The sequence below is a fragment of the Epinephelus fuscoguttatus genome, linkage group LG17, assembly GCF_011397635.1.
Source record: "Epinephelus fuscoguttatus linkage group LG17, E.fuscoguttatus.final_Chr_v1".
NCBI classification, from domain to species: domain Eukaryota; kingdom Metazoa; phylum Chordata; class Actinopteri; order Perciformes; family Serranidae; genus Epinephelus; species Epinephelus fuscoguttatus.
Window position 1 is genome coordinate 8173971 of NC_064768.1, and position 12920 is coordinate 8186890.

A 12920-nucleotide genomic window follows, 5' to 3' on the forward strand; every position below is an offset into this window, starting at 1 on the left:
CTGGCCAGTGGTGGAATGTATTTAGGTACATTTACTCAGGTTCTGTACTTACGTATACTTAGATTTTTACCCCGTTATATTTCTAAAGCCAAAATTACTTACACATGCTTTCGCTGGTCTCGTGCGCACACGTGAGCTCGGTGTTGATGGACTGGGGGCTCATCCTACTCTCCAATGTGCTATGTGTGAGCTCAGTCCTGCATGTTCTTTAATGAAGCAATAGGAGAAGATATTCGGTCTCAGTTAATGTAGTTTATTAAGCAGTAAAGGAATAAAATTACAGAGCTCTGGGTCTCAACTTCAAGTCCCTGACGAACAACAAAGGTGTGTCAGTTCACGAAGTCTGACCTCCTGTCCTTTCCCTGACCCAGTATATTTGAGCGTAACAGAGTGTCATTGTGCACGCAAGGCGTTGTCCTCTTCTCATTGGCAGTTCCACTTCCTCCTTCACCACACCACGCCCCTGCCTCGTGTTAATCTGACTCCTTCCCGCTGACAGTGGGGGCGTGGTTCCTGTTTTGAAAGACAAGAGAACAACACAACTCCCTACACGTGCTGTACCTTACTATCTGTACATCACTTTCTATTATTTTTACCATATATGAAACTAATTATCTAAGCATTGCGGTATGTGCTCCTCAGATTTCATGTCTCTTCCTCTCCTGTACTTCTCCGCTTCTGCAAAGCAAACACATTCAGATCAGCTGAAATCATCTTAGTATTCTCATTGTTCACACATCTAAAACTTATATAGTGAAACACAACTGATAGTAAAATGCATAAAATCATTCTATTCCCAACAGTGTACACAGAAGCAGTTAGAGCTACAGGCTACAATGAGGCTAAAAACAGAGTTCAAATGAAGTTTTTCCAAACAACTTTTTATGCTGGGGCTTCAGGACACTTGGATCACTACGGACGAGCAGTATGGAGATATTTTGTGGTTTCAATTATGTGTTTTTTGGACGTTTCAATCTGGGGCGCCGAGCCTGCATTAGGTGGAGTTGTGCTGCTACCCCCTCTCCCCTTGGATCTCCACAAGTGATGTGAGGACTCTACAACTTCACCTGAGCCTCCCTCGGCATATGGGTAAATAGATAATGGCTGAATTTTCATTTTTGGGTGCACTATCCTTTTAAAAGCCAGACTCCAGTATTGAGGTTTGAGCTAAAATGCATGTGTTTGGGAAGTACTGACCATACTATTGGATAAATGAGCCTTGGATTATACTGTCATGCTTGCTGCTTCCGACGTAAGCAAGGCTGCTCTGTCTGGATGTGTGTGGGTGGAAATCATTTCAAGGAATCATCCATTTCTGCAGTTTAGTTTGGAGGGTGAGTAATGTACATACAGCCATTTACATCAGTGAAGGCAACTCTGCTGGGTTGTGGTCTCTAGCTCAGGCACAGAACAGCAAGCTAGCGCTGTTCATGCAGTGAGCCACCTTGTCACGTCATTAACCAATCAACACACTATATCTAGCAACAAGGAAACATTTGTAAGGGAAGAGAGGGGGTACAAACATAGCTTTTGTGAACTGCCTTATAATATTGCACGAAATTTGTGAGTTTGTTAACAAATGTTTTGATATAGTCTTGCTAGATGTGGTCCCCAATTAATCTATAAATTAACATGTTTGCTGTTTTTCCTCTGAATATTCAAGGTAACACAGCATGACTAATTCATTTACAAATTGTTATTTTGTAAAAATTTAAAAATAAAAATCATTTCAACAGAAACACTCCTTGACAAGAAAAGATTCTTGTGAAATGTCTTGTGAAAAAAAAGAAAAGAAAAAAAAAGTGTACAGTCAGAGTTTCCTGTTTTCTGCCCACTCAGAGATAAGATGAGACAACATTTAGTTCACTGAATCATTTCAGTCTGTATGAAGATGAGGGTGAATATCTTCAGCTGCCTCTTAGCCTTTATTATGGGCTGTAATTTCACTGCAGGTAAGAAGTTTTCACTTTATCTCATTTGTCTTAATACCTTATATTGTCTGCGCTTTTGTTTTTTGAATAATGTATTGTTCATCCCAAAAGATCCTTACGCTCAAGGCTTGTGTCAAGGATGTATTGTATAGTTAATGTATAGAAACAGTCATTAAAAAGGTCATACTAAATGTGTGTTAATTGTTCTGATTGATGTTAACCCAATTAGTAGGGAAGATGTGCTCTAAATATTAGGAAAAACCTTAAAATAAATACTTTATATATTGAGAATTTTTGTGTTTCTTTTACAGGATTCATCCATGAAGTTGTTGAGGAAAAGAAACCGGTCTCTCTTCGGTGTCCTCACCCTGTGATGGGTAAAGTGACGTGGAGCAGAGAGAATAGAGGAAGTAATGTTGACATACTTTCAGCTGATGGTGACGGACAGAAAAGAATCAATGACCCAGGCAAACATTATGATTCACAAGCAGATGAATTTAGATCACTGTACATAAGCAGAACAAATGTTTCAGACTCTGGAAGATACTTGTGTAACAATGAACCAGCCGTGGAGCTGACGGTGATCCCATCAGGTAACACCAAACATTATCAAAGTTCCTCTTTCATTTTCTTCCTTTTTTGAAATCATGTCTCTGAGCTAAATGCAGTATACAGATTACAGTACACTTTGTCAGAATATTGAGGCAAGATTAGTGTTTCAGGGGGAACTGCCCATTGGTCCGACATCCCATTGTTCCGACCATATTAAACCCATTGTTCCGAAGTCTGTTCCGAAATCATCATGACGCCCTGTGGTTAAGGTCTGGTTAGGTTTAGGCACAAAAACCACTTGGTTAGGGTCAGGAAAAGATCATGGTGTGGGTTAAAATGAAAAAGAAAGTGACAAACACATAAGCCGTGAGCCTGCTCCGCCTAAAGCCGGTCGCAGCGCACCATACGCCTGCCGCGAGCTGTTCAGCACCGCGGACAGTCGGACTAATGGGATGTCAAACCAATGACATGGACCCGTTTAAGGCAAGATTAGTGGGATTCCTCCTCCTGCACTGAAGTGTATTGTACATGTTGAGTGTATTTTAAGGAGCCTGCTCGAAACGTTTACTCTAATAGTTTGTAGCATGAATCATTTTTACTGGATACTGTACACTCCGTGATGTTGTTTCACAACACAAAATGTCACATCTCCAGCAATGTTCAAGACAAGAGTGTACATCAGAGAGAAATTACAGTTGAGTATCAATAAAATAATAAATAGTGGTGAAGTATTCAGATATTTTACTGAAGTAAAAGTACTAATACCACACTGTGAAAGTAAAAGTCCTGCATTCAAAACCTGACTTAAGTAAAATTATGTATCAGCAAAATGTACTAAAAGTAACAGTATTAGATGTGCTGTAAAATGTTTGCTGTCAGTGTTTTATTATCTGATCTGATGTTTTTAGGTTAATATTACTGCTTCATCAGTGTGTATGTGTCATTTTATTGCAGTAGATGTTTAAGCTCGCGTTCATTTTAACTCCTTTATATGCAGTTGGGTAGTTTAATTTATTTAATGCATTCTGTAATGGCTGTCCTGTGAGAACAACAAATCTCTAAAAAGTCAGAAAAACATCCCTGTTTTCAGCTTTGTGATGATGCATTTTCCAGGGCTTGACCCTGAATACAGTTAATGATGATGATGACGCTTTACCCACTCTCTCAATGTTTGTCATTTACAGGAACAATCACACTCCAAGCTGCAGTAGGAACCAACATCAATCTAATGTGCCCTTTTGATGTTTCTGAGACGCATCTTCCAACATGGACCAGGCAAAATAGTGACAGAAAGTTCAGTGACAATCAGATGGGACAAACGTTGACTTTAACAGATGTGCAGTCTGACGACACTGGACTTTACTACTGTGATGGAAAACCAGTTGCATATCTGACTGTGAAAGATGATCAGTCTAAGAGAGGTGAGAGACAGGAAGTCACAAAGGAACACTCAGTTTAAGCAACCAGTGGCAGCCAATGACAACAGGGGCTCAAGTGGACCACAACTGAACTAGATACCTTGGGTTGTTGTGTTAAGAATAATACAATAATTTACATACCTAATATAAGCTGCCCTTGTAAGAGTTTTTTAAAGTTCACATTTTAAAAAACAATTTAAAACTGTAATTAATTCATCAAATCATAATCAGTTCATTCTTGAGTCCATGTGGACATTTTTTGCTAAATTTGAAGAAATTCCCTCAAGGCCTTTGAGATATTCTGTTCATGAGAATGAGATGGATACAAGGTCACAGTGACCTTTGTCCACTATAATCCATTCAATTCATCATTGCGATATCACAAAAATTAGTAGGACATAAGGTCACTGTGATTTTGACCTTTGACTGCCAAATTCAGATCAGTTCATCCTTAAGCTGAAGTGGACGTTTGTGCCAAATTGGAAGAAATTCCTTCAAGGCATTCTTGAGATATATCTAGGTATCTTTCGGCATCTGCTGTTTACGTTCTGGGACATTATGATTTGGCTCTACATTCATATGGGAAGCGAACACTTGTCACGGGTGTGATTGCACCCAAATGCAGAACTCAGAGAGGCAGGCAGACAGTTGGTAATGACCTTTATTGCTTACACAGATATGCAACAGTTGTGAGGTATTTGGGTTTGACTTGCTTGTAGTTCCAGCGGTGAGTGAATGAGATGAGAGCAGGCAGTCTGAGAGCTGTGGACTGTACCGTAAGTGCAGGTGGGTCTCTTGTGAGGCTGGTAGTGGAAGGAACCCACAAGCTTCATTACTTCTTAATAGCTGCTATCCCCAAAATTCAGATGTGTGCCACTGTGTGAATATCAGGGTAATTGCCAGAAAGCTAAGGTAAGGTAAGGTAAGGCTAGAAAGCTTGCAAATAACTTTTTTTTTTCTTTTGCTTGTGACTGGAGAGTCACTCGTACAGCATTTCATCCACAACATATCCACCTACAAGCTTCATTACTTCTTTGTAGCTGCAGCTGTCCACAATTAAAATCCAGTTTTGATTGTTTAGCCAGTGTAGGGCAGTGGTGTAGTGGAGGGTATACTCAGGTATACCCACTTCTTTTTCTATCCAGTTACAGTATACCCACCTATCAGCTAAAAAGCCATTGATTATTATTATTAATACATAGGAGAGTTGCCTACTTCCTCATCGGTAGCCTACCTATGTACCTAGTAGTACACCCACCTCATCAATTACCACTACACCACTGGTGTAGGGCTACAGCTGACCTCCGTGGCCGAGGAGGGCTCACCTTTGGTGGGGTGTATTTCCTGGAGTTTCACGTTGTTGTGCTGTCGGTCATAGTCGGTGTTTCAGACCAGAGGTTTGAGGATGTGTTTTTCACAGTGGCAAGAGTTTTAGTTCTACTACCTGTAGCAGTAGTGTTCTTGTCATCTTTCCTACTGAGAAAAATCACAGTAATGGGAATATTTTTCAGCCGCTAACATAAGTGTTCTATCTTCCAAGAGTGCCGCTTTATGATGTGCGTGCACAGCATGACAAATACAAATACAAATCTGCTGATGTGACTGTTGTATTTCATGTTAGTGGTGATGTGATTACAAAAGTAACTTTATAACAAGTTTTTTACTTTTGGGGTAACTGTAATATTACAGAAATTTTATTAGTAATTTATTCGTCACTGAAAAAAATGATTATTATTACTGTAATGCATTACTGCCCAACACTGCCATCACTTGGCCTTCTTGGACATTCCCCCCCCCCCAACTTAGGTTGTTGTATGGCCGCATTTCCCCCTGACCCTGTCAGACACTATTACACACTGACAGTGTTCAGCCAGGTAATGTGCCGACATGAATAGGTGGCTTTTTTTGTTGGTGTCTGACATGGAAGTCACTGCCCAAGCGTTGGTAGTGACGCTTCAGAATGAGAGAGGGTTAATTAAATCAACTCTTAAACAGACATTATCCAAAATGACAGACAATGGTGTTTCCAACTACCTTTCATTCAACACTTAATATATGTTTCAGTTGAAAGACACCTGCTAATTACATTAACATGTCACTTGTTAAAGGATGCATCATGGGAAATGCAGTTCAATCATATGATGTGTATTATCCACTGTTAAACACTATGCACTATGTATGTACTGTGTTGTTGTGTTAAGAGTTTTTAATTTATCTTCCAGCTGCTCCTGGACTTGTTTTAATGCTTCAGGTATTCCTCCCCCTCCTCTTCATCACTTCCATCATCCTTCTCCTCATTTGGAGATGCAGGAACAAAAGAGGAGGTGAACATCAAACTTTGAAAGTTGTTGTCATGAATTATAAATATTAATCAACTTTACATGTTTTAATATTTAATTGCAACACACAACAAAATGATGCATTTCAAATGGAGGTTATGTGAGTGATTGCAAAAATAATAACTGAATGTTTACTTTTGTGCATTACTTGTGTTAACCCCTCAGTGGTTGTCATTTAAAGCAGATAATGAATGAGCTTGCAATGAATTAATAAACATTTGTTTTGTAGGAAGTGGTGAACAACAGGATGCGACTGTCTATGCTGAGATATCAGACGGATCTGTGTTTGAACCTGCTCAAGGTGAGAAATAAGACACGTACAAGATGTTTTTGTGTACAATTTATTTATATATTTATTTATTTACTGAGCTAATTCACAACCCCTGTCCCTGGTTAGGCTTTTGCTATTAAAGCTATAATTGGTAATGTTGGAGAGCTAGCAAGATTTGAAAGCGGCACCTCCTCTAAGCTCAGTGCTCCGTCCAAAGCCACGGCCCCACAAACTTGAATGCGCAGGGCAGAGGAGAGCCGAGTAAAATAACAAATCCCCCCAAAGCAAACAAATAATTACCTGTCCAACAGAATGACTGCAACCTCTGCATCACTTTTCAGGCCCTTCAGCTCCCTCAGTTGTCTCCACCGTTCAAAAGCTGCACCGATGTTGACTCTGGTTTGTCCTCTCGCTTTATCCAAAGCCTTTTTCGTCGCAGCCTTTTCTGCCTCCGACTTTCTTTTCTCAGCCTGTTTAGCGGAGCGAGCCGTTACAAGTAACGCTGGAAGTGATACTTTTGGCTGCATTTTCTCTGCCATTGTTCAGCAAACTCCTGCTAACTCGGCATTTCTGCTGAGGAGTGTGCTGAATACACATGACACGTGATGAGTGCACACAGGGAGGAGGGAGGGACAGAGGGGGGGCTCGGGCAGGATGAGACATGAAGGCATCTGATTGGTTCTTCCCATTCACACCAAAAGGGAGGGATTGGTCAGAGTTTTTACAGGCCTGCAGCTGCCACAGAGGTCAGATTTTTTTCATTCCTTTTTAACACATTATGTACAGTATTGACTACTCTCAGGATGGAAGGACCATTTCACCCAGTATAACAAGAAGTGTTTCTGAATAGGATTACTAACTATAACTTTAAAACAGAGTTCGTGTGCAAAGTTAAAAACAGTTCAGAAACATTAATATACAAAACATATAGATAAAGACAGAATCAGGACATAAACAATAAGCAAAAACACAAAACAGTAAAGGGCAGTACACTAAATGAGTACAATAATATATAAAAGCCAGTGTTCACGGGTTTGTTTCAGTTTCAGCCATCGTTTAACTGTTGTGTTAAAAGTCTTGAGCTCTGTCACTGTTTTTATTTCAGATGGTAATGTATTCCACAGTTTGGTACCTATTACTGAAAAGGATGACTGTCCAAATGTTGTCCTGCGTTTGACTGTTCTACAGTTACTGCTTGTTGCACTCCTAGTTCTAATTCTACTGTTTTGTTTGTTTACCAGTTGGCAGAGTATTTCTGGGGCAAGGTTGTTCACACACTTGAAAATCAGTTTTAAAAATGAAAGGCCTAGAAAACTGTCAAAACTTAAAAGACTTAAAACTTTATTGATAATTTGACAGTGGTGCCATCTAGCAGGTTTCTTATCTATTACCTTCAATGCCTGTTTATATAATAACCTAATTGGTGCAAGTGTTGTTTGATTAGCTTGACCCCAAACGGTTGTACAATATGATAAATGAAAAAAATATCATGGCATGCATGAACTGTTATGCTGCCTTGAGGGGTACACATTGTCTAATCAGACAAAAGCAGTTTAAATTAGTTTTGACAGTTTTACACAGACTCTTTACATGTTGATCAAATTTCAATTGAGAATCTAAAATGACACCTAAAAATTTAAACTTGTCTATTTGATCTATCTCTATCTCATTAATCTTTATTCCAGGCTATTCATTGGCTTTCCTCTTAAATGATTATTTTGAAGCCATTGTGACACACCAGACATTTTTTTTGACAGCAATTCTGCTGCCGTCTGGGGAGGTTTTGCAGACACATATACAATTGTGTCATCCGCATACATTTGGAATTTGGCTCTTTTGCAGCTATCAGGTAAATTATTAATATATAAACTAAAAAGTAAAGGACCCAAAATTGAACCTGGACAGTTGACAGGATAGAATTAGATCTGACCCATTGCTCTCTATGCTCAAGATAAGATTGAAACCAAGCTATTGTCTCCTCTGAGAAATTAAATGTTTTGAGTTTATTTAGGAGAATTTCGTGGTTGAGTGTCAAAGGCTTTTTTTCAAGTCCAAGAACACTGCCACTACATTTCCTTCATCTAATGACTGTTTTATAGATTCTGTAAGATAATAGTTTGCCCAGGCTGTTGAATACCCTGCTCTGAACCCAAATTGTTTGGGGTGCAGTAGATGGTTGCTTTCGAGGTAATCAACAAGTTGTTTAGCAACTGTTTTCTCAAGAACTTTTGACAGCACAGGTAAGATGGAAATTGGCCTATAATTGGAGACCAGGTCAGGTGCTCCAGACTTGTGAAGTCAGGGAGTTATAATTGCCTTTTTCCAGGGCTTCGCAAATTCATTAGCTCTGATAGACGAGTTAACCAGATGTGTCACTGGCACTTGAAGAAAAGAACTGTATTTTTTAATAAATAAGGTATCAAACCCAAAATGATCTTTGGCCTTAGAATGCATTAACTGCATTATAACTTTACCAATTTCATTTTGACGAGTGGTTTATATAAGGAAACAAAGTTAGTGATCAGATAAAGGTAAGAAAATTTGGAATTTCTCAACAAGTGGTGAAAAAGTTCAGTTCATTAAGTGCTTGTTGGTCAAATGTTTCAACTTGCAGGTGGGTCAAACCATCATAGTTGCACATACTCCATCATCCATGAAGCTCCAGCACTGGAAAACAACTCTGGTAAAGATTTAACAATTATTGCTCCTGATAGAGATTTGGTTAAATATGCTGCCTATATTCATTTTTATCTTTTCTTACAGAGATTTCTCAGTCCAATGAGCCCATTTATTCTCTGATCGACAAACCAAATTAAGGTGACTTTATCGTTGTTTATGTTGGCTTTGTACATTTCTGCAAACGACAGATATGTTACATTACATTTTATCTGTATCATATGAATGTTTCTAAGTGATATATATGAGCTGAGATGAGATCATGTTTGAGACCAGCAAACACCTCTGTGTTTCCTTCCGGGAATGTGCTAAAAAAAGTGTGTTGTGTATGTGGCCTATTACACAACTCTATTAAAAATAAAAACACTGGAGATGAGAATTAAGTTTTAGCGAACTTTTCTGGGGATACTCAGGGCGTGCAACAACATACACACACAATCAATGCACACCTAATAGTGCACCAAATGGTGTATTATTCTGATTGAAAATAGTCCCTTATTTAAAAGGTAGGATATACACTACAAAGTGTTTATTTTTTACAGAGGCTTCGCTGCATTTTCTTCTGGGATGATTTCCACCAAAAGTGGTTGTGTATTATCATGACATTGCTGTTTCCTGCCAGAATAGTGCCACTTGCTTGTTGTTTTTTACATCTCTGTCAAACATCAAGTGTTTTTCCCTGAGACATTGTTTCCTGCCAGTATAGTGCCACAAAATGTCTTTACTGAGACATTGCTGCATTTTCTGCAGCTTTTTAGCCACCAAAACTAGTTATTTTAAGCCCAAACATGATTTTTTCAGAACTGTAAGCAAATGGTTTTTTGTACCAAAATCTAACCACACATGAACAACAGTGTTGTTAAAATGTAAAGTTTCAGTATATCGGCTGCATAATAACATTCAAATATAATGTATCCATGGTTTTTAGATGCCAACATTTTTTTCTTGCCATCTGGTTGGTACTGCATATTGTTTTGTGTATGGAATATTTCATAGGTTATAGTACGAAGTATAATTTAAACACTGCAGCTAATTATTTTTTTAAAAACTGACTAACCTGCTAATTATTGTCTCGATTTATCAGTTGATCAAATGGCCTATAAGATGTCAGAAAATATTTCTTCAGGTATGATAAATCTGAAATTCTGGATTTATATGGTTGCCTCGACTCATGTGTATCAGAGGTGAATGATCCCATATAGTTTTATCAGAATAATGGACTTTAATCAGGTTAAAAAAAAAAATCTTCTGCAGGGCTTGGTAAAAAAGATTCTGTTAATGCTGCGTAGATTAGAAACTTTGACATGCTAAAATTAGGTGAAACCGACATTTGGGGAACGTATAATTTTTTAGTGTGCATTATGCGCTGTGTCATTTTCTCTAAATTACATTATTTTTTCAACACATTCACAATAAAATACTACGTAAATGCTGTTCAGTATCATGAGAAAGCAGCTGCTGTAGATTATCACCATTATCCTGTATAATGTATTGTTTTTTTGTAACATTAAAAACAGTTTTTTGGTCTTTTTAGGACATGAAACTCAATTTTAACTTTTTTGTTTGTTTTACAGAAAATCCTCAGGACTTAATAAAGAATGTGTCACCATCTGCAACTGGACATCCATCCAGCAGCTCTGCTATTTATGTTATAAATTGTGTTTTAGCAACATTTATTTTAAAAGAATAAAAAAAAAACACAAACAAACAAAAAATGTATATATCAGCACTCTGTTTTATTATTTTAATAGGTCCAAAGTTAATTTGACTCTTTCGAATTTATAATTTTATTTAAGTTTGTGTGAATTTGTTATTAAAATAATGCAATAAATCATATTTTTGACTTTGATTGACAGATACATCTGAACAAATCTGTGGTACCCAGAATAAAAGGAGCCTATTCCAGTTGACTTCGGGGTGAGAGGCAGGGTACACCCTGGACAGGTCGCCAGACTATTGCGGGGCTAAAACATAGAGACAAACAACCATTCATGCTCACATATATATATATATATATATATATATATATATATATATATATATATATACACACACACACATATATATATATATATATATATATATATATATATATATATATACACACACACATATATACATATATATATATATATGTGTACACACAATGCTGTACCGTATATCATTATATCGAAAAGGAATGGTGGATATGCAACATGTTTTTTGTATTTGATCGTGTTCATGTAGGGCTGCAACAACCTGACCTGTATTCTGTATCTCCTGAACCTTATGCGGTGTGGTGTTGCAGCTCTATATGCATACAAAATCCTCAACATATTGTTTTACTTAATAGATATTTTTCTACATAGTATATATTTGTTTACACAGTATATATATATATTTCTCTATACATGATCGCATATACTACTAAACATTGTATATATATTTGGAGCCCAGGTACGTGCTACCAGGCCACAAATATTTGTCTGAAAATTGATTTTATGTAGCGGGGAAAATCGATTTAAATCATAATAAAGGCTAAGAGGCAGCTGAAGATATTCACCCTCATCTTCATACAGACTGAAATGATTCAGTGAACTAAATGTTGTTTCATCTTCTCTCTGAGTGGGCAGAAAACAGGAAACTCTGACTGTACACTTGGTTGTTTTTTTAGTTTTTCTTTTTTTCACAAGAATCTTTTCTTGTCAAGGAGTGTTTCTGTTGAAATTATTTTTATTTTTAAATTTTTACAAAATAACAATTTGTAAATGAGTTAGTCATGCTGTGTTACCTTGAATATTCAGAGGAAAAACAGCTTGAGGGTCGCAGGGGGGCTGGAGCCTATCCCAGCTGACATCGGGTGAGAGGCAGGGTACACCCTGGACAGGTCACCAGACTATCACAAGGCTGACACATAGAGACAAACAACCATTCACACTCACATTCACACCTACGGCCAATTTAGAGTCACCCATTAACCTGCATGTCTTTGGACTGTGGGAGGAAGCCGGAGTACCTGGAGAAAACCCACGGTGACACGGGGAGAACATGCAAACTCTGCACAGAAGGGCTCCCTCCTGGGATTGAACCAGGAACCCTCTTGCTGTGAGGCGACAGTGCTAACAAAGCATGCCGCAAAAACAAAAAACTTCCCCCAAAAAAACCTTTAGCATCAGGCAGGACCACGGCAGCAACCATGACCTACGATCCAGGCACAACCTGTAACAACTGGTGAACCAGGTCATTGTGACTCAAATGCACGACTCTGGAGACAGTTCGGGTAAAATAACACAGTCCTTGTCAAAAGGAAGGGTCAGTACAAAGGAGGTAAATCAGTGGAGGCAAACAAATCCATTAGGAATGAGGCAGGGGCAAAGTCAATCAACAGGCTAAATAAAAAAAATTTAAAAAACTGGGAAACAAAAGACTGGACCACAAGGGACCCAAGGAGCTATGACAAACTGGCACTAAGAGAAAACAAGACACACAAGGAACTGCAAAGAGACACAGCCATCCAAGGGAACCTGCGAGACAGTGGAGAACAAAGGCTCGGTGGGAGAGGCCAAATTAGTGACATGCAGTAACAGGATGTGAACGCAAGCAAATGAAGAAGTACCAACTTTTCAGAATCTATGTTTGAGAGAGAAAGGAGAGGTGGCTCAGTGTAGGTCCCCTAGCAGACCAGGGGCTGGTCCAAGGCAAGCCTGAGCCAGCCCCAACTATAAGCTTTATCAAAGAGGAAAGTCTGAGCTCT

General features: G+C 38.4%; 1 protein-coding gene across 1 annotated transcript; it reads left to right on the forward strand.

Moving 5' to 3' along the window:
- The first annotated feature begins 1885 nt into the window (after positions 1-1885).
- Positions 1886-11159, forward strand: LOC125904700 (uncharacterized). The gene is made up of 8 exons (XM_049602290.1): positions 1886-1952; positions 2243-2524; positions 3668-3904; positions 6124-6225; positions 6470-6541; positions 9126-9194; positions 9275-9328; positions 10762-11159. The coding sequence occupies exons 1-7, from the start codon at positions 1886-1888 to the stop codon at positions 9325-9327; spliced, it is 882 nt and encodes a 293-aa protein (XP_049458247.1). The 3' UTR covers position 9328; positions 10762-11159.
- The last annotated feature ends 1761 nt before the right edge of the window (positions 11160-12920 follow it).